This window comes from Pelodiscus sinensis, chromosome Z, assembly GCF_052426305.1.
Source record: "Pelodiscus sinensis isolate ZL-2025 chromosome Z, ASM5242630v1, whole genome shotgun sequence".
Classification (NCBI taxonomy): Eukaryota; Metazoa; Chordata; order Testudines; family Trionychidae; genus Pelodiscus; species Pelodiscus sinensis.
In genome coordinates, this window is record NC_143085.1 from 15,255,033 (window position 1) to 15,276,710 (window position 21,678).

The 21,678-nt window shown below is 41.9% G+C and overlaps 1 protein-coding gene across 1 annotated transcript in view; it reads left to right on the plus strand.

The window, feature by feature from the left end:
- LOC102451934 (septin-2) overlaps window positions 1-21,678 on the plus strand; it is an 86,773-nt gene that overhangs the window by 38,211 nt on the left and 26,884 nt on the right. Inside the window, exons 8-11 of the mRNA XM_075898295.2 lie at window positions 3,470-3,571; window positions 4,514-4,659; window positions 7,398-7,481; window positions 8,699-8,756. Of these exons, the coding sequence (XP_075754410.1) occupies window positions 3,470-3,571; window positions 4,514-4,659; window positions 7,398-7,481; window positions 8,699-8,756 (390 nt within the window). The remainder of the gene's footprint in view (window positions 1-3,469; window positions 3,572-4,513; window positions 4,660-7,397; window positions 7,482-8,698; window positions 8,757-21,678) is intronic.

The following is a 21,678-nucleotide window of genomic DNA, read 5'->3' on the forward strand; positions in this document are numbered from 1 at the left end:
TAATAAAAAATAAAATAAATGAAAGCTGTACTTCAACTTTTTAAACTGACATTACTTCCAAATTTGAAACCCAAGATATAACCCCTTAGATATCCATATTCTTTTATTAAATTGTGGCATGTAGATAATTTAGCGTATTTTTTTCTAAAAGTTTAGAAGGTTGAGGGTATGGAGACTTCCATGTAAGTACAGCAGAGCTGTTGTGTCTTCGAATGTATTATATTTTACCTTAAAAATGATTGTTTACACTCTGCACAGCAAGAAAAGATTTTAGGACTCTTAAGTGTAACCTTAGTCTCCCACCCTGAATTAATAAAAGGTGTAGAAATCATTTAATTTTGAGAATACAAACTGTAGAATCAGAGAGCATTTTCACAAAACTTGTGGGATCAAATTATATTAATTCAGGTTCCAGAGCAAGATCTCTTGTGGACCAAGGAGCTGTACAGTACTGTACTGTCTGTCCTGTAGTAACTAATTTAATTCCTGTTTCAACATATGTGATAATTACACTGTAAACATTCATGTGGCCCACATTTGAGTATCTTTACTACTGTTGTGTGAAAACTTGCTTTCACAACATTATGGAGGTCTACGCTGGGGCTATGACAGTTTCAGTTGCACTGATGTTGTAAATAGATGGTGACTTGCTAATGTAAATGCAGCCATGAGAATACCCGTTGAGTAGCTTCTAGAGTTACAGTTCCTAGGGTGTTGAACATCCAGGATAACTGTGAAGATGATATGCTTACTTTCCATCAGAGAGATTCATGTTTTTCAGTGATGCTAAGAACAGCTGTATTTTCTTTTATCTGAATAAAATCTCAATGTTATAGGAGGAAATTCTCAGTTTAGGATTTTTGTGTGTGTAGTTTATAGGTTCACACCAGAGCAGGATTATCCAACAGGCGCGATGCCTAGAGCCTACAAAAAATTTAGGGCCTAAAAAAAAGTCATAATAGACTTAAAGATCAACAGAGAATAGTGGTTTTGAAGAGATAGCAAGGGATTAAAATAATATTAACTATGGAACAAGCAAATCATTAACATAGTTGGAATTTATATTTACTGTTCTGCCTCTGTCTGGAAAGCAGGAGAAGAAGATACATAAGTAACAGTCTTTAAGACCCATATTTATCTCTCTAGGGCCTCTTTTTTTAAATTTCTCTAATTATGTGTGAAAGAATACAATAGGGATGTGAAAGGTCAACCAGCTAAGTTCCCTCTAGGGTGTGCAACTGTGCAGGTGTACACAAAGAATTTGAGTTCCACTCACTTCCTTAGCAGAGCCGCGTAGCAGTGCTCACCTTCCTTGGCTGTGGAAGGAAGCTGGTGGTGCTGGGCTTGGGTGGGGGGAGAGGGCGCCAGGGCTCTGTGGTGGCTGCCCTGCTGCTCCTGGGGTGGGCAGCTGCCCTGTGTCCAAGGCTGGAGCCAGGTCTGTGATCCTTCTGCTCCTGGGGCCAGGGCAGCGGAATGACTTTCCCAACTGGGACAGAAACACTGCAGCCCCAGCCCCAGGAACAGTCTCAGCTCTAGCTGCCTTAGTCTTACAATGACGACATAAAATTCATTACTCAAACAAAGAAAAATTAATTTGCCACCTGGTGTCTGAGCCTTTAGGATGCACGTGCTTCACATTTTTCTGGCTTTCCTCTGCAACTGTGAGGACTACAAATACAGTTTTAAAAAAAGCTGAAAGCAGGCATTGTAATGCAAACTCTTGTTTCCAGTGAGGTGGCAAGACTGGAGATAGGGAAGTATACAACAGAGCTTGTATCCCACCATACCAATTAAAAACTGAACTGTATCATGGCTGATTGTCAATTTTTTAAGGAAAACTGGGCCTTTGGCAAAACAAACCTTTTCTGTGAAAAATGTTTATTTTCCAAAAAGCAAACAAAAATGAACAAAAATAATTCAATGTCTTTTTTATAAGTAGGATTTTTCCCTGCTGAAATTTTCAGCATTTTTTGACCAGCTCTACTTATCCATGAATCCACAAAGCTAGTGCTTGCCCATCTGTGGGAGGCAGCAAGGGGAAGGCAAGTGGTTCTGCAGAGGCAGCAGTGACAAGGGTGAGGAAGGGCAGGGAGCTCTGTGGGATTGGGTGTTCATGGAGAGCCAGCTTAAAAGCCGACTCTCCACAGGCACCATCTCCCATCTCTCTTGCTTCTCCTCCCCTCCCCTCGTTACTGCCTCTATTAGAGAGGGGAGTGTATGCAGTTGATAGAATTAACTGATAAGTCCAGGCTTATTGGTTAATTGTTTACACAACTATATGCTAACATCCCTATCCTGCTGAAAAAGAGAATCTATATTAACTAGCATTACCTGTCCCATTGTGATGATAGATGTACATGTGGCTTTCTCCCTCATCACTGTTCCTGGGGGCAGGGAGGCTTGGGCCAGCTTGGTCTGCATGGCTACCTCCCTTCTGGCTGCTCTGGGGCTGGGGAGGCTGGAGCTACATGGTCTCCTTTCTCCCTGCTGCTCCTGGGGAGGTTTGGGTCAGGTTGATCTATGTGGGGCTTTTCCGTCCCTCCCTGCTGCTCCCAAAGGTAGGGAGGCTCAGTCTCTTCCTCTTCCTTCCCCGCTGATCCGAGGATGCCGGGGTGCACATGCTCTCTTTCTCTCCCTCTGGTGGTTGTGGTGGGGGACACATGCAAAGCATGCTGTTCCTCCTCCTCCCTTCCCCATAGTGGGGGTGGGCCCTTGGCAGAGAGGGGTGGGTTGGGGGCCTGCCTCTCCCTAGAAATGTCTCAAGTCTTCAGAAATGTTCTCTGAAAGATGGCATGATTGGCACCTGTCCTTTTTAAAATAGTATTCATTAACAAAGTTCTGCAATGCTTTCAAGTATGGAGATGTAATTTCATCAGGTTGAAATGAAATTTGCATGAGTGTCCTACAAAACCTTAATATGGGTTTCCTTCAGTCTTCTCAAGATCTTGTAATTATTTTTCAGTTACTAGTTTCCTATACCTTAAACCTACTAAGTGGACACTTACTTGTTTTGTGCCATTCTTCTGTTTGTGGATTGAAGGCCCAGGCAGCCTCCTTTTAGTGACTGGAGATAAAATGTGAAAGCCAAGTTTTAAGGTAGACACAAAGTGGGTGAGGATATTAAGTCTCTTTAATATCCCTAGACCAGCACACCTACAATGGATGTTTTAAAATAGAGGCAAATTCCCAATGAAGCAAAAACAGTTTCAGGTAACCACCAGGTAGGCAAGCATAGAAAACCAAAGATGAAATGTAAATTGTTCTCCTGTCTGACTTCATTGCTTGGTGAAGCCATTTAAGTGAAGGACACATTCTCTAAGTTTCCTGTTGTGATAATAAGAGGATTAGGATGGCAGACCTATACCTTGTGTACATAGACTTAAAACCGAGGATATCTAGTCAGATAGGAACTTGATTGTTACCTCTCTCTTTCCAACTTCTGCACCTCTCTCCCCCTGCAACCCTTCAGGTTCTGGATGAAATTGCTGAGCATGGCATTAGGATTTACCAGTTGCCTGATGCAGACTCTGATGAAGATGAAGAGTTCAAAGAACAGACCAGGGTTCTGAAGGTGAGTTCTTTCCTTGATATTTGAAAAGACTGATGATTTAGTTTGTCTTGTTTTATAAAGCTATAGATTCTTACAGATTATATATTCAGTTATTATGTAATTGTTGAAAATTTTTGTGACCACGCTTATATAACTGAGTGGTGATAGTCCTTAGAAACAAGTATAACATATACTGCTTTCATGCAGCTGTAATAAAACGCTTCAGTCTGACCTTGCCAGTACTCCCTTTGATTCCAGTCTTGGATTATCTAAAGTCCAGTTGTGCTAGATGGTTAATTTTTCAAAATGTAATCAGATGCCCACTTTAAGCTAGAATGAGATATTTCTCTTTTACTTAATTTGAAATTTCTGACAGAATTTGAGGTAAGATCAGAGGTAGAGAAAGACAAAGATATCTGACTGGTTGCTATATTTATCTTGCCTCACAAAATTAAATCAGTAATGAAGATCATAATTTATTTCTGTTACTCATGTCTGTGCTACAGATATCATCGCGTAAAATCTTTATAGCGTGCTTTAAACTGTGAGTGTCTGTAGCTATCTGTTATCTGTCATCCTAACTCTCTCTTCCTGTTTTTCAAGTATAATTGACAAGTTTCTATGGGCCATTTGTCAGATGGTAGGCACATATGAACCATGCTTCAACAAAAGCAAAAAGCTCCTAAAACAATAAGAGTCCTAACTGAAAACAAACAAACAACCAAAAAAAAAAAAACCAGTAAATAATTTTCCTTTATGTAACTGTTAAGACAAACTGATCACAATAAGGTTACAATTTTTAATAATGAGGAGTTGCTATGTATAGCATAGGGAATAGGATTAGGCATTGTTCTGTTCTCTGATATTAAGGGTTTTAATTGCATTGGTTTGGTAACCTCAGTGCTATAACATTTCCATGCTTCTCTAGGACTTATATTGCTTTTGCTTGGTTGTCTCATCTAGGCTAGTGTTCCCTTTGCCGTTATTGGGTCCAACCAACTTATTGAGGTGAAAGGAAAAAAAATCCGAGGTCGCCTTTACCCTTGGGGAGTGGTTGAGGTTGAGAATCCAGAGCACAATGACTTCCTTAAATTGCGCACAATGCTGGTGTAAGTGAAGGCATTTGTTTAATCTTTGGCATTATATGTCTGTTTGACCAAGAGATGACCTTGATTGATTCTTTTTCATTTAGGTACACAGATGTCATTTTTGCCTAGCCATATTACTTTTGCTTTCTCTATTTTTGTACTCATTTGCTCATAGCAAGGAAAAATTATGTACAGAGATGCAGTCTGTATGTCTAACTATGTGATTATTTAACATACATGAGTAATAACCTCTTTGCCACTTATCTGTGATAATACAAACACCATTTTTTAAAAACTTAACTTTAAGAATTGATCAGTTATCTCTAGCATCCTTGCTTGGGCCTAGCTAAGCTACTAGTAATGCAAGTAAAAAATTTTTTCTCAGGTCAAGAAGGCTTATAGTGTACCATGGTGTTTGTCTACATAGACTGACATTTTACTTTTTGTTTCTTTCCATGCAGTGTAGTTTAATGATGTCCGATGTTCATTGGAATCTTCATAATATGCCTATAGCAGAGTGGTTATAGAAATGTAGCCGTGTTAGTCTGGTGTAGCTGAAACAAAAAACATAGTCCTGTTTTTTAAAGCAGAGTGGGTGTGCAGGTGTCCACCCATGCAGAGCTAGCGGGATTGAGGCTTAAGGACCTCTGGGTCTGCACTTTACCTCAGTACAAATTACAAATACTAATCACAGCACAAGACAGTGTTTATTAAAATTTTCATTTTATAAAGGAATTGTTGCATCTGTTTAATTCAGGTAGCATCCTATTATAACAATCTCCTCCCCTCATTCCATGAATGATAGGTCACCAAATGCTTTTTCACAGAGATTCTTGGCATGAGAGACTCACTCTTCTTTGATCATGTTGTAACCATCTTAAATGGCCACTTATGGGGCTACGGTCACTCCAAACTCATATTGGACATAATTAGCAGTTTCTGCTCAGAGGAGGTCCAGTAATAGAATAGCGCAGGGGTATTAAAGGTATGGATAAATTACCTTGACATAGCAGCATAAAAGGGGGAGATTGCACATTGACTGTCCTGGACATGTCTGCAGTCAGTATTATTCTTCCCTTGCCTTCAGTGCTAAATTTGGTCAGAAAATTTTTAAGTGTTTTTATTGCATTCTATGGATGTACGAGGCTAGCTGACTATATCCGATAAGCATAAGCTTATCAGATAGTTGACTAGTGATGCGACTATTCACTTCCCCCCCTTACTGCCTCTGTCAGAGAGAGGCAGAAAGGGGAGGAGGGGGAAGCAGGAGCTGTTGTTGGGGAATCTGGCTTAAAAGCCAGTTCCTCCCAACACCGTCTTCGCGTGTGGCAGAGGGGGTAGAGGCACAGCGTAAATGGCGCAAGCAGGGACTAAAGCAGTCTCCACGTGCGCTGCTTCTGCTGCGATTCTGCTTTTGAAATGTACAAGAGCCCCAGCAGGGCACTTCCCGACTGGCCTGGCCCCACACTGTTTGTGGGGCTTCCTTCCCCACTGGGGCTCTTGTACATTATAAAAGGAAGTCTCGCGCTCCGTGCTGAGCTCTTGCTACAGTTCAAAGGTGGAGGTGCCCTTATAGACTAATTGAATAGTTGATAGAAATCCCATTGACTATTCAATTAGGTAATTAATCTAAATTTAACAATCTTATTGTCTTCATTGAGAGCGTAGTCTGCAACTTGAGTCACAGTAGACTGACAGCTGTATTGTTACAAATTTGTGACAAATGATGGCAGTGTGCGTTAAAATTAACCTGTTACACCTGTTGTGTGATTGAATTTACCTTAGGACTGTACTCATGGAGTATCATTCTCACCTATTTTCCAGTTCACTGTTCTGTACTGCTGTGCTTGTTTCTTCCATGCCCCTAAATAAAATCCACCCTTGTTTGCTATGATCTACTATTTTTTATCCCTCATGCACTGGTTGGTTAGAGTATAACTTACAAGTTTGAAGGTTTCATTTAAGTGGAGTGTTGCAGTAGAAGGACTAAATTTTTCTCATTAGTTTGTATTTTTTAAATATGTGAAAGATACAGGTTAGGGAAGACTAATTCTTACGCCTTGACAATCTAGAAAATGCCACTTACATAGAATAGCCCCAATTTATGAATGTACTTTGTAGGTATAATTTAGTTATGTAAGGTTTTTTTTTTTTTTTTTTTTTTTTTTTTTTTTTTTTTTTTTTTTAAATAAAAGATTGTTGTTTTAACTTTCTGTTACTGGAAATACAGTTTCAGTGCTGATTTCTGGCATAATGAGTAGAGCCCTTCTGCTAAGCAAAGATCACCCTCTGGTGGTCAGCTTTGAAATATGTACTTAAGAGAGTTGAAAGTTCTTGGATACTGAAAAGTTGAAATACTGGCTATGGAGCTCCCTGTAGCCTGAAGGTATAAAATGTATTTTAGGACATAGTTACATTTAATATTCAAGAGATATTTTAGAAATACAAAGGCAAGGACTACTACAGATTGGAGATTGCTGCAAACAACTCCTCTGAAGTATTGGACAATGATGAACAGCAGAATTTTACTTGTTTTTTAAGGTAATTTTCAGGCAGAGAGAAATTTAAGCTCCATTTAAAAAAAATGTATGCTCTAAGTATTAATATTCCAGTTAGCTCTGTGGGTGGAGGACACTGTCTTTGTTTCCACGTAGGATTTAGTCCTAAATAAATGTGAGTGTTGTATTGGAAACCATGCATTGAAATGGATGATTAATGTTCTCGCAATGAATGTAAAATATTAATCCTTTGTCTTCCAGAACACACATGCAGGACCTGCAGGAAGTGACCCAAGATTTGCACTATGAGAACTTCCGATCAGAGAGATTAAAACACACTGGCAAGTGAGTAGGCGTGCCTTTGGGCTTTGCTTCAGTTGATTGTGTCATTTTTCACTTATGCCATGGGAGAGATTCTCTTTTCCCTGTCATTCTCTCCCTTTTACTCACTGTTTCGTCTCTGAGATGTAGCATTGAAATACGCCATGAGAGAATTTCTGGAAATAACTTTAATGGGGATCATTTAATAAAGAATACTAGCTTGGTAAATACCACCACTATGAATTATTGGCTTGTTTGGTCCCATTTGCATACCCTTTATCTTTCCTCCTGCCCTCATTTTTTAATCTTAAAATACCTAGAGAGGTCTTGGATTGTAATATAGTGAGGTTCCTCTCCCCCTCTCCCACCCTTTAATAGCTCCTAGAAAAATTAGCTTTAAGGAACTGGGATGTTAAACTGATTCCCTGCCTGTGAATATTAGGATTGAGAGTGTTTCAAGTGGAGGATTGACACATTAGTCAAGCGTTTTTAGGAATATATTTTCTATTTAGCTTTCTATTTGACTTGGTCAGTAATAATTGGATACACAGCTAGACTGACATGCTGAGTTGGAACAGATTTTCTTTCCATGTTTCCTTATTTCAGGTTAGTGTGTTTCATTATCGTTCTATAACTAACCCTATTTAATTTAATTATCTTTATTCTTTGTAAATTTTTGTGCCCTTCATAAGCCTTGTTTCTTTCTAGTATGAGGAACACATCTGTCGCTGTTGCATCTTCCTTCATCTCTTACTGCTTTACTTAGAAATGCCTATTAAGTGCCCCAAATATTTATTTTCTGAAATAAAGAAAGAAAGAGAAAGAAAGAAAGAAAGAAAATAGACATATATATCCACAGCTATGTTTTGTTACTGCAGTGGCACCATGGAGGGATGGCAAAGATTGCAATAAATGAAAGAACAAGTCTTGAGAGTGCAGAAAACATTTGTATGAAATAGTAGGAGAAAGAGAAGATGGGAATGAGAAGCCTAGTGGAGATGAAATTTGAAGGAGCTGAACAATACAATATAATGTGTTGCTTTAAGAAACTGTACTAAGTAACAAGTCTTCCTCATTTGTCCCTTGTAAGAAAACATGCTACCAATCTTGGTCTCTCTGTATGGCCCGAAGTATGAGCCTTGAATTTATTCTCCGAGGCTGTGTGTACTTTTTCACCTTCCATGTCTGTCTTGTACTTTTATCCATGCCTGCACTGTACATTGTGTGTTTGTGTCCGATAGGCCTGTTGAAGAAGAAGTTGTAGACAAGGATAGGATCCTCCAGCAGAAAGAAGCTGAGGTAAGGATGCATTGTAACAAATTTCTCTTTTCTGATTCATTACAGAACCTGTAATTACATGACACATTTTCATTTCTATATGATATGTTAGTAAAGATCTCACAATGAATCTTTTTATTTCTTACAGTAGGAAAAATTAGTATGTGTGTAGGACTTCCAGTATGTAGTAAAACGAAGTGACATTGAATATTTAGACTGATTGCAGAATAGTTTTATCTCCTGATTTCTGCACTTCAGGTCACTTAATGGCAAAAGAGGTTATGAGTTCAGTTTTGAAGAATGAAGACCTAAATTATACATATGAATTAATTGCATTTTGCAAGTTTACTTGAATATTGTTTGTGCTGTGTACACAATTATTTTCTTGCAGACGCATATCTTGCATTTGCAGTGGAAGTGTATTTATGTTCTTAAAATATGACGTGTGCTTTTTGGTTAAACACTCAGACTAATTTACTTGTAGTAACACCTTAGTATAGGAAGTTTACAGTTAAGACTGCTATTTTAAATGAGATGCATATTTCATGTTATCCTACGGTACGTAGTCTGTACAAACACATCTTACTATATATTTTAGAAATGTGCGTCTGTATGTCCGTCCCTCTGTGAGTCCATTTATTCAAGAACTCCTCCTAAAGGGTAAGGGCTAGAACCACCAAATTTGGAATGCAGCTTTTTCTTATAACTTAAAGCAAGGTCAGGGTTTGGTTGTTCTTGGAATTTGACTGATTCTCATTAAAAGGAAAGGGAGAGATCTGGCAGGAGGGACAGTTACACAGTAGAATGACCAAAAGTGGCAGCAAGCGGTCAGAGATGGGGACCAGGCCAGCCATGAAGTAGACAGCTATCCACTCTATAGTTCAGAGACTGTTTGTGTACCTATCTATCCCCCAGCTGGGGGACATGCACCTTTCTCCTTGCAGCACCCACTGCAGCTGCAGTGGCCATGGACGGGCACGTCTCACCTGGCCTCAAGCTGCTGCAGTGACAGGGCTGGGGTTGTCCTCTCTTTCCTGGGCAGCCTGAATACTGACCCCCTCATCTTAAATTCCATTCCAGAACAAAGACGTAAATGAATAAAAACACAACTTATTTGAATTAAAGATCCAAGTAATACTAGGTAAATCTTCTAGTTTAAAATAAATGCATCCATTGTATTTTCTGTAATGCTGACTGCAGTGACTTGAGAGCATGAGTATTGCCCTCAGGGCAGAATGTTAGGAACCTTGGCACAACCCCAGATTGGCCATAAATTCTGTAGTTAGGTTTTATTACCAATTATTAAGGTAAGCTCCTCAATCACTATAATAATCTAAGCACGGGATATATACAATGTTGTTGTAGCTATGTCAGTCCCAGGTTATATGAAAGATGAGGTGGGTGAGGTAACATGTTCTATTGAACCAATTTCTGTTTGTAACAGAAATGAGCTTTAACAGAGCTCTTCAAGCTTGAAAGCTTGTCTCTCACACCAGCAGAAGTTGGTCCAGTACATTTCTTCACCTCCTTTTTGTCTGTAGACGTGGAGTCTCTCAATCTCTGTGGGTACTCCAGTTGATCTTGCCACTGTGATTCCTTATACCATGGAATACAGCAATATTCTGGCTCCTTCTAGGTTACTCCTGGTCCCAAAGGACCAGTCTTTTGTCCCAGATCAATTGCACATTAGATCTCAGACCAAAGGTAGCTCTTGTGGCCAACTCTATAACAAACTATACAAAGATTTATTAAATAGGAAAGGGAAACGAGAGATTTATTTGTGGGGTTAAAGTAGGATAATGTTAGTACACAAATTAAATAAATTTAATGGGAGGCTTGGACATTAGAAGAAACTTCTGTAGTGTCAGAGTGGTTAAACACTGGAATAAATTGCCTAGGGAGGTTATGGAATCTCCATCAGTGGAGATTTTTAAGAGCAGGTTACATAGTAGAGATGTGAATGACTAGTCGACTATCTGATTAGCAAATGTTTATCAGATAGTCGACACACTAGTCAACTAGTTGCTTCCCTCCCTACCCCGCTGCCTCTATCAGAAAGAGGCAGGAAGGAGAGTCAGGAATGGAGGGGCGGCTTCAAGGTTCCACATGGTGATGCTGCTTTGAAATACTGCATGCAGCCCCCAGCTGCCTGGGGAGTCCCCAGCTAGCCTGGGCTGCATGCGGAATTTCAAAGTGGCAGTGCTACATGGAGCCAGGGGGCTGCCACTTTGAAACGCTGCGTGCAGCTTGTCGCCAGCTAGGGATTCCCTGAGCTCCATGTGGCACTGCCGCTTCGCAACGTCATGTGAAGCTCAGGGCCAGTGGGGGACTGCTTGAGTCCCCTGCTGGCCCCATGCTCCCCGTAGCACTTTTGCCTTTGAAGTGTAGCAACAGCCTCTTGGGGGAAGCAGGTGTTGGCCCCCCAGTGGCTGCCTGGGTGGGCAGAGGAGGGGACGGAACTCAAACCCAGCACCCTGTGCTCCCCAGGCAAATGGCTTATCCAAATGCTTTCTCTTATCCACGAGATCTTGCATGATCTAAAAATAAAATAGGAGTCGTATAAAAAATGGAAAGTAGGACAAATTACAAAGGATGAATATAGGCAAACAACACAGTAATGCAGGGGCAAGATTAGAAAGGCAAAGGCACAAAATGAGCTCAAACTAGCTATGGGAATAAAGGGAAACAAGAAGGCTTTTTTATAAATACATTAGAAGCAAGAGTAAGACCAAGGACAGGGTAGGCCCACTGGTCAGTGAGGAGGGAGAAAGAGTAACAGGAAACTTGGAAATGGCAGAGATCATGGAATCATAGAACCATAGAACTGAAAGAGACCTCAGAAAGTCATCAAGTCCAGCCCTCTGCTCTAGGCAGGAGCAATTCCAACTAAATCAACCCAGCCAGGGCTTTGTCAAGCCGAGACTTAAACATCTCTAGAGATGGAGACTCCACTACTTCCCTAGGTAACCCATTCCAGTGCTTCACCACCCTCCTAGTGAAATACTTTTTCCTAATATCCAACCTGGACCTCTCCCACCACAACTTGAGACCATTGCTCCTTGTTCTGCCATCTGTCACTACTGTGAACAGCCCCTCTCCATCCTCTTTGGAACATCCCTTCAGGAAGTTGAAGGCTGCTATCAAATCCCCCCTCACTCTTCGCTTCTGAAGACTAAACAGACCCAAGTCCCTCAGCCTCTCCTCATAAGTCATATGCTCCAGCCCCCTAATCATTTTGGTTGCCCTCCGCTGGACCCTCTCCAATGTGTCCACATCCTTTTTGTAGTGGGGGGCCCGAACTGGACACAATACTCCAGATGTGGCCTCACCAAAGCCGAATAAAGGGGAATAATGACATCTCTGGATCTGCTGGCAATGCTCCTCTTAATGCAACCTAATATGCCATTAGCCTTCTTGGCTACAAGGGCACACTGTTGACTCATATCCAGCTTCTCATCCACTGTAACCCCCAGGTCTTTTCTGCAGAACTACTACTTAACTGGTTGGTCCCCAGCTTGTAACTATGCTTGGGATTCTTCCGTCCCAAGTGCAGTACTCTACACTTGTCCTTGTTGAACCTCATCAGATTTCTTGTGGCCCAATCCTCCAATTTGTCTAAGTCATTCTTGACCCTATCTCTGCCTTTAAGCATATCTACCTCTCCCCCCAGCTTAGTGTCATCCGCAAACTTGCTGAGAGTGCAATCTATCACCTCATCCAGGTCATTCATAAAGATGTTAAACAAAACCGGTCCTAGAACCGAACCTTGGGGCACTCCGCTAGAAACCGACCGCCATCCTGGCATCGAGCCATTGATCACTACCCGCTGGGCTCGGCCTTCTAGCCATCTTTCTATCCATCTTACTGTCCATTTATCTAATCCACATTCCCTTAACTTGCTGGCAAGAATATTGTGGGAGACCGTATCAAAAGCCTTGCTAAAGTCAAGGTATATAACATCCACTGACTTTCCCATGTCCACCGAGCCAGTTACCTCATCATAGAAGCTAATCAGATTGGTCAGGCACGACTTGCCCTTTGTGAATCCATGCTGACTATTCCTAATCACTTTCCTCTCATCCAAGTGCCTCAATATGGATTCCTTAAGGATCCCGTCCATGATTTTTCCAGGAACTGAGGTAAGACTGACCGGCCTATAGTTCCCTGGATCGTCCCTCTTCCCTTTTTTGAAGATGGGCACTACATTTGCCTTTTTCCAATCATCCGGGATTTCTCCCGATCTCCACGACTTTTCAAAGATAATAGCCAAAGGCTCCACAATGACATTTGCCAAATCCCACAGTACCCTCGGATGCATTAAATCTGGGCCCATGGATTTGTGTACGTTTAGCTTTTCTAAATAGTTCCTAATTTGTTCTTTACCCACCATGGGCTGTCCATCTTCATCCCATCTTGTGTCACTTAGCGCAGACGTCCAGGAGCTGACCTTGTCCGTTAATACAGAGGCAAAGAAAGCATTGAGTACTTCAGTTTTCCCCACATCATCTGTCACTAGGTTACCTCCTTCATCCATTAGGGGCCGCACACCCTCTCTGATCACCTTCTTCTTGTTAACATGCCTGTAGAAACCTTTCTTTTTATCCTTCACATTCTTAGCCAGTCGCAATTCCATTTGCGCTTTCGCCTTCCTGATAACCCCCCGGCATTCTCGATGCTTAATGACTTTTGTTTTGGTCTTCACCGAGAAGTCTGAAGGAATGCCTAATATAGTGAATGCTAGTGGGAAGGGGGTAGGTTTAGAAGATAAAATAAAAAAATAACAAGTTAAAAATCGCCTAGAAAGGTTAGATGCCTGCAAGTCACGAGGGCCTGATGAAATGCATCCTAAAATACTCAAGGAGCTGAGAGAGGAGGTATCTGAGCCTCTAGCTATCGTCTTTGGAGAGAGACAAGAGAGATTCCAGAAGACTGGAAAAGGGCAAATATAGTGCCCATTTATAAAAAGAGAAATAAGAACAACCCAAGAAATTACGGACCAGTTAGTTTAACTTCTGTGCCAGGGAAGATAATGGAGCAAGTAATTAAGGAAATCATCTGTAAACACTTGGAAGGTGGCAAGATGATAGGGAACAGCCAGCATGGATTTGTAAAGAACAAATCATGTCAAACCAAACTGATAGCTTTCTTTGATAGGATAATGAGTCTTGTGGATAAGGGAGAAGTGGTGGATGTGGTATGCCTAGACTTTAGTTAGGTGTTTGATACTGTCTCATATGATATTCCTATCAATAAACTAGGCAAATACAACTTAGATGGGGCTACTATAAGGTGGGTGCATGACTGGCTGGATAACCATACTCAGAGAGTAGTTATTAATGGTACACAATCCTGCTGGAAAGGTATAACAAGTGGAGTTCTGCAGGTGTCTGTTTTGGGACTGGCTCTGTTCAATATCTTCATCAATGATTTAGATATTGGCATAGAAAGTACGCTTATTAAGTTTGCAGATGATAGCAAGCTGGGATGGGTTGCAACTGCTTTGTAGGATAGGGTCATAATTCAAAATGATCTGGACAAATTGGAGAATGGTCTGAGGTAAACAGGGTGAAGTTTAATAAAGACAAATGCAAAGTGCTCCACTTAGGAAGGAACAATCAGTTTCTCACCTATAGAATGGGAAGCGGCTGTCTAGGAAGGAGGAGGGCAGAAAGGAATCTAAGGGCTATAGTGGGCCACAAGCTGAATATGAGTCAGCAGTGTGATGCTGTTGCAAAAAAAGCAAACATGATTCTGGGATGCATTAACAGGTGTGTTGTGAGCAAGATAGAAGAAGTCATTCTTCCGCTCTACTCTGTGCTAGTTAGGCCTCAGTTGGAGTATTGTGTCCAGTTGAAATGCACCGTGCTTCAAGAAGGATGTGGAGAAATTGGAGAGGGTCCAGAGAAGAGCAACAAGAATGATTAAAGGTCTAGAGAACATGACCTATGTAGGAAGGCTGAAGGAATTAGGTTTGTTTAGTTTAGAAAAGAGAAGATTGAGGGAGGACATGGTAGCAGTTTTCAGGTATCTAAAAGGGCTTTGTAAGGAGGAGGGAGAAAATTTGTTCATCTTGGCCTCTGAGGATAGAACAAGAAGCAATGGGCTTAAACTTCAGCAAGGGAGGTTTAGGTTGGACATTAGGAAAAAATTCCTAAATGTCAGGGTAGTCAAATACTGGAATAAATTGCCCAAGGTGGTTGTGGAATTGTTCATCTTGGCCTCTGAGGATAGAACAAGAAGCAATGGGCTTAAACTTCAGCAAGGGAGGTTTAGGTTGGACATTAGGAAAAAATTCCTAAATATCAGGGTAGTCAAATACTGGAATAAATTGCCCAAGGTGGTTGTGGAATCTCCATCTGTGGAGATATTTAAGAGTAGGTTAGATAAATGTCTATCCAGGGGTGGTCTAGACAGTATTTGGTCCTGCTGGGAGGGTAGGGGACTGGACTCGGTGACCTCTCGAGGTCCCTTCCAGTCCTAGTATTCTATGATTGGCCACTCCAAAACCCATCCCAATTCCCTACCCTCAGGACATCCCTTATCTTGCCTTCCTAATACCAGAGGCTGCTCCATCCCTGGGAAAACTGATGTTGGCTCCCCAGTGGCTGCCTGGTTGTTGTTACACTTCAAAGGCAGAGGCTCCCTTATCGACTAATCGAATAGTCAGTGCAAATTGATTAGCCAGTTAATCTAAAATTAACATCCCTAGTATATAGACAGTTGTCAGGGATGGTTTATGGTACTTGGTTCTGCCGTGAGTGCACAGGACTGGACTTGATGACCTCTTGAGGTCTCTTCCAGTCATATAATTTCAGTTTGGTTTTTTTTATATATATAAAAGATGGCTTTTAGAGATTCTCCTCCAAAAACTTTTAAGTTCTCAGTGGGATTAATAAGATCTACATAACTACTGATAAGGTTGTGAAGGGTTAGATTGAAATTTGAAAAAAATATGTAATTTGGACATCTATTGTCTGCTGTCCCATATAAAATCAAGAGGCTTTGCTAAGTCTTCTGTAGATAAGCTGGTAAGAAATCTCCTCATTGCCAAAATAGTCTGAGGTTCAGGTTAGGGAGGACTTTGGGGGCAAGTGGTGCAGAGGAAATGGATTTGCATTCCTCAGCATTGGCTGAGAAAACAGCCATTTCCCGTTCTGTTTTGCATTCCGACGAGTAACTGTTCTTGAAGTTCTGATTGCAGTTCTGCAAAATTTACATAACCCTACAGAAAATGAAGGTTTGGGGATGTGCCAATGTCATCTTTATCAACGCATGACTTCTGCTGATATATTATAAAGGATTATGATTTAGAAGACATGTTCTGCAGCCAGTTGGAGTCATTAATCTCAAACATAGATTCTTCAGCCAAATTACAAGACTATTTTGGAGATGTATAAATTTATTTTTGCCTTTCTGCAGACAGTTGAGTTGTTTTTTCCTGTCAGATTCCAAGTAAAATAACCTGGTTTTATGAACCAAGGGAGTGGAGAAAAGAAAGTACTGGTGTTTTATTTTTCTTATTGTAAATATATTTCAGTAAAAATTATTTGTTGTGACTTTTTACTTTTAACAGCCTCAGTAGCTTTTCCAGTAAAAGTGTGGTTGCCACTACTTGGGGCAGGGGCAACCTATGCTAATGAGTGGGCTGCATGAGTGGTCTAAGTGGGCCACAAGATTGTTGTGACCAACATAGTCTCCTCCGATAGTCATTTTGCTAACTGCACTTGCATACCTAGAATTTGCAGGGTGTGCCAGTTGAATCTCAGCTGTGCTTTGATTGGATGCAGAGGAAGCACACGGCTCTCAGTCAGTGTTTTGTGCAATCAGTGCACACCTCACTTCACATGCAATTGCTCTTTATATGTAACTTTAGTAAAACCGGTAGAAAACCCCCCCAACATGGACAGAAACTAGCAGAATTTGGCAACCGAGCACATGGCTAACAGTAAATAAAATGAGCTTCAGGGGATAGCTGAGTTAGTGGTTACAGAAAAAAACAACAAATGCTATGATAGCACTTTATAGACTAACAAACATGTAGATGGTATCATGAGCTTTTGTGAGCACAGCCCTCTTCTTCAGATGACCAGAGTTATGAGTAGGGGATATGAAAACTCGAAATAAATAGTAGAAAGGAAGGAGCGGGGAGAAAAAGAAAAAAGGAAGGGGTTGTGAGATAGGGCATCATTAAGTATCTGAAGAATGGGTACTTGAACCTAAGCAGATAAAGTAAATAGATAGATGCTAAATAAAACGAAGCTTCAGGGGGTAGCCGAGTTAGTCTGTATAGGAAAAAACAACTCCGGTCATCTGAAGAAGTGGGCTGTACCCACGAAAGCTCATGATACCAGCTACATGTTTCATTAGTCTATAAAGTGCTACCAGACCATTTGTTGTTGTTGTCCTTTAGTAAATAAAATGTTTCATGGGCCACACACAGAAGACTGATAAGCCGCATTTCGCCCCCTATGCTGCAGGTTGCCCACCACTGACTCAGAGCAACTTACCTTATGTCACATTATGAAATACTTCTCTTGATAACTTAATCTGAGGCTCTTTTTAAAATAACACTTCAGGCCCTGTTCATTGAGGCATGAGTGCATTGATTCTAAGCCTAATTCTGCTAAGTCACCTGTTCACTTTGCTTCTCTCTGCCTTAGCTTTCCCACCTGTCAGATGGTGCACTGTTTTTTTTCCCAAAGACTTTTTTGAAATCCTTAAGTGAAAGGTGGTATTGTAAATTACTTATTTTGTCATGCTGGCCTTCCAGCTAGCTATAATACTTAACAGTCGCAATTGGATTAGTTCTTCTTTGGTTTTCCCTGTTGTTCTTGCCTTGCCGGGGCAGAGCAGCTCCAATTGCCCAACTGCCTGGAGCACTTCCGGGTTCCAGGTGGTGCCAGACTGTCAGGAGTGCTGGACCACTGGATGCTGGACAACTGGAGTTTTATTGTATATTGCCTTCTAAAAAATTATTTGTTTAAACCAGTTTAACCACATGTGTGCAGTATTCAGTCATAGTTCCAAATAACAAACGATACTGCCTATGAAGTGCAGTGACTGTGAACATAGTCACTTGTCTTATTTTATAAATGAAGTATTTATAATACCAGAGTGGCCCATAAAGTAAAACATTTCTCTTGATGGAAATCCTTTTTTTTCTTCAATATAATCATTTGATTGGAGCATATTTTTCTTGGCCATGCTTAACAGGGTTAGTTGCACTCTTTGGTATTGAAGGTATTTTTAACAAATGCAGCGAATATCGTGGGAATATCTTGGAGTTACTCTGAAGGTCTGCAGCTTTTTCTGTTTCTTCATGTTTTCTTCCTTGTGGCGGGCTCCTCCCGCCTGGATCCCCGACCCCTTGTGATACAGTCTCTCCCTGGCCCTTTAAGCCAGGCCAAAGGCCCTCTGGCCTGAGTCCCCGAAACAGTCTGCAGCTGGCCCTTTAAGCAGGGCTAAGGCCCCCTGGCCTGAGTCCACCAAACAGTCTATAGCTGGCCCTTTAAGCAGGGCTAAGGCCCCCTGGCCGGAGTCCACAAAACAGGCTATAGCTGGCCCATTAAGCAAGGCCGAGTCCACAACGCAGTTTGTCGTTGTAGCGGGGGCACACCCCAGGTAGGGGGACCCGGGCCCCCCCTACTCCACCGGGTCCCAGCCCAGGGCCCTGTGAGCGACCAGGTACCGGGTCACTCTCTCGGCGGGGCCATCCAGCCGAAATGCGCCGAGGTTCTCGGGCCGGGAGCGGCGGTTCCTGCTCCTGCCCTGGGCCACTTCCTACCTGGACCCCCGGGCTTCCTTCCCCTGGACTTGCCCAGCTGGCTGCAATCTCCAGGCCGGCATCCCCTCGGCAGGCAGTCTCTGGGTTGCACCAATTCGCCTCCGCCTTCCTTCTGGAGTCCCTGGCAACCGCTGAGGGAGAGCTCCGTTCTCCAGTCCTTCTCCTTCGGCTGCCTCCCCTGACTGAGTCCTGGCCCAGGCTTTTATAGCCCTGCTGCAGCCCGGGCATGCTCGGTAGGGCTGTGGGGGAGGGGCCTCTGCAGCCAGGTAACCCTGGCTGGGCCCTGTAGGTTCAGTGCGGGGCTGCCTTGCCCCGTCACATTCCTACAGACTCCTTCTCATCTGAATTGTATTATTAAGCATAACCCAGCTATTTCTGCTCATTATTTCATTTGTTTGAAAAATGAACTATCTGTCTTGAAGGATAACATTGTTGAGTTCTTGCTACTCCTTTTTTTTCTTCTATCTGAGGGGCCATTGCCTAAGCATTACTCAATTGTGCTTCTGCAGTATGCAGGACTCTGGCTGGTTTTGTGTTCTAGTCAAAACATGCAGTAATGGGAATAATCAAGCATGTAATATGCAGTTGTATCCATGTCTGTGTTCTCTTAACTCTCATGTGAAATTCCTGATTCCTCTCCATGTTTTTGTGACAGTTAAATTCAGCCCTAATGTGAGTAGCTCTGTCTCCAATAAAGTAAGTTGGAGTATATTAGTAGGGTTAAATTTCACCTTTTGACTTCTGCTTTTTGGATATTGTGTTTCTAGAGGTTTTCTTGCCCCCCATCCCCTTTTTGCCATTATTTGCCTCTCCTCTTTGCTGTTTAGTGTTATAGCAACCATTCTTTTCTTGGGGTTAATTGGTGCTTCCTGCTTATATCAGCGCTGCTTCTGTGTCAGCAAGAGGTTTGCTCCACAGTCAAATGAAATCAGAATGCCTCTATGATGCTTCCAGTCTCTGCCAAGACAGGGAGGAACAGACTAGATGTGTGTTTAAACTGTGGTGTCTTAAGTGCGCTCACCTTGAAGCAACAGGTGGAAGAGTGTGTGTTTGTATACACTAGCTGTTCATTTTTTCTTGTGGGGAGCGGAAAGTAAATCCACTAAAAACCACAGCATTTCATATATTCTCACTCATAAAGCTAAACGGTGTAGGAGGCAGAGCACCGCTTTGTGTATATTATAGATCTGTTCATTATCTCTGAATCACATGTGCTCTCATTGCTAAATTCGTGGATTAAAATGATCTTGTCAGCTAGGGTTGCCAGGTGTCCGGTATTCACCTAGAGAGTCCAGTATTTTCGGCTCCTGTCCAGTAAAAAAAATTCAGAGAGTACCGGACACCTAAAATGTCTGGTATTTTCTAAATTTTTCCCTGGCCAAGAGACGAAAATGCTGGGCACCTGGCAACATTACAAACACTCAGCGCCCGCCCCTCTCCGAACCTTTCCCAGTCCCCCAACCCCAGCCCCCATGCTTACCTGGTTCCCCAAGGCTGCTGGCACAAAATGGCTGCAGGCCAAAATACCTAGGGGAAGCAATGCTTTCCCCTGGGTCTTAGTGCTCAATTTCTCCCCGGTTCCTATCCCTGCACTCACTCTTAAAGGGGACATGCTGTTTTAATGCTGTTTTATTTTAATTTTTAGATTTGGGGGCAGGATAGAATTTTTGGAGTTGTTGAGCAAAAAGGACTTTGGTCCTCCCCCCCTCTTTTTTCCCCCTTCAACAGAATTTTTTCCTGTTTTTTTGGGGGGTTGGGGGGTGTACCGTGTTTTTGTTTCAACTATCTGGCAACCCTATTGTTAGCTTCCAGGCAATGGTGCACATAAACACTGCCCTCTCCAGTGACTGGAAGCCACCTGAAAGGATGCAGTTTAATCTCCCGTCCATTACAAACTCACATAAGCATTGTCTTTATGTAATCAATCATTAGAAAAATTACGTTGTGCCCAGAAGAAAAACTATTTGCTACTTATCTGTAATCTTTTTATTCTGATGATGCTATCCTACAGATGAAGAATAGTAGTAGATGCCAGGGGAGAGTATCTCTAGCAAATGCAATTCTGTAATACATCTCTATATTTCAAAATGCTTTATGAAAGCGTGAGAAAAATCCTTCTCTTAGAGAACCTAAGACAAAAGAGGTTAAGTTACTTAAAATCTTTGGTTGACTTTAAAGTGCAAAAATCCTATTCTGTGCTGAGTTTTGGCATGTCACATCTCTCAGAGTACGTCTACATTGCTCCCTATATTGAGATAGGGATGCAAATGTAGCCTACTGAAATTGTTAAATCTCACGCGCTTTATTAGCATAATCTCGCCATGCATTATTCCAATCGCCAGCTGATTCGAACCAGGAAGTGCGTTCCGGGCACGTTAGTTCGAAACAAACCCCTTGGTTCGAACGAACGTTACTCCTCAAAAAATATTTAAATCCCCGCTTCATTAACAATCTCGAGATAGGGAGCAAGTGTAGACGTACCCTCATTGCCTTTCTTGTGATGGTACAGTTCTTTGCAAGGCTTACATAATAATACAGAAATTTCGTCTTCAGATGCTTCGTTTTGAGTTTTGGCTCAGTTAATCTTTGAGAATTTTGTTTTCCCTTTTCTACCAACTCCTTTGAGTTTATTCTATTTTGTTATGGTAGCTACTTTTTTCTCATTTATTAGGCTCATTCAGGTTTTAGTTATAATCATTCAGATTCTAGAGCAGTCAGATACATAATAATAGATATTGGCTACGTCTAGACTGGCCCCAAATTCTGGAAAAGGGATGCAAAGCAGGTAAGTCAGCATAGGGAAATCCGCGGGGGAGTTAAATATCCCCCGCGGATTTAAATAAACATGTCCGCCGCTTTTTTTCCGGCTTGGGGAAAAGCCGGAGAAAAAGCGTCTAGACTGGCGCAATCCTCCGGAATAAAGCCCTTTTCCGGAGGATCTCTTATTCCTACTTTCAAGATCCTTTATTCCGGAAGATCGCGCCAGTCTAGATGCTTTTTTTCCGGCTTTTCCCCAAGCCGGGAAAAAAGCGGCGGACATGTTTATTTAAATCCGCGGGGGATATTTAAATCCCCCGCGGATTTCCCTATGCTGACTTACCTGCTTTGCATCCCTTTCCCGGAATTTGGGGCCAGTCTAGACATAGCCATTATGTATAA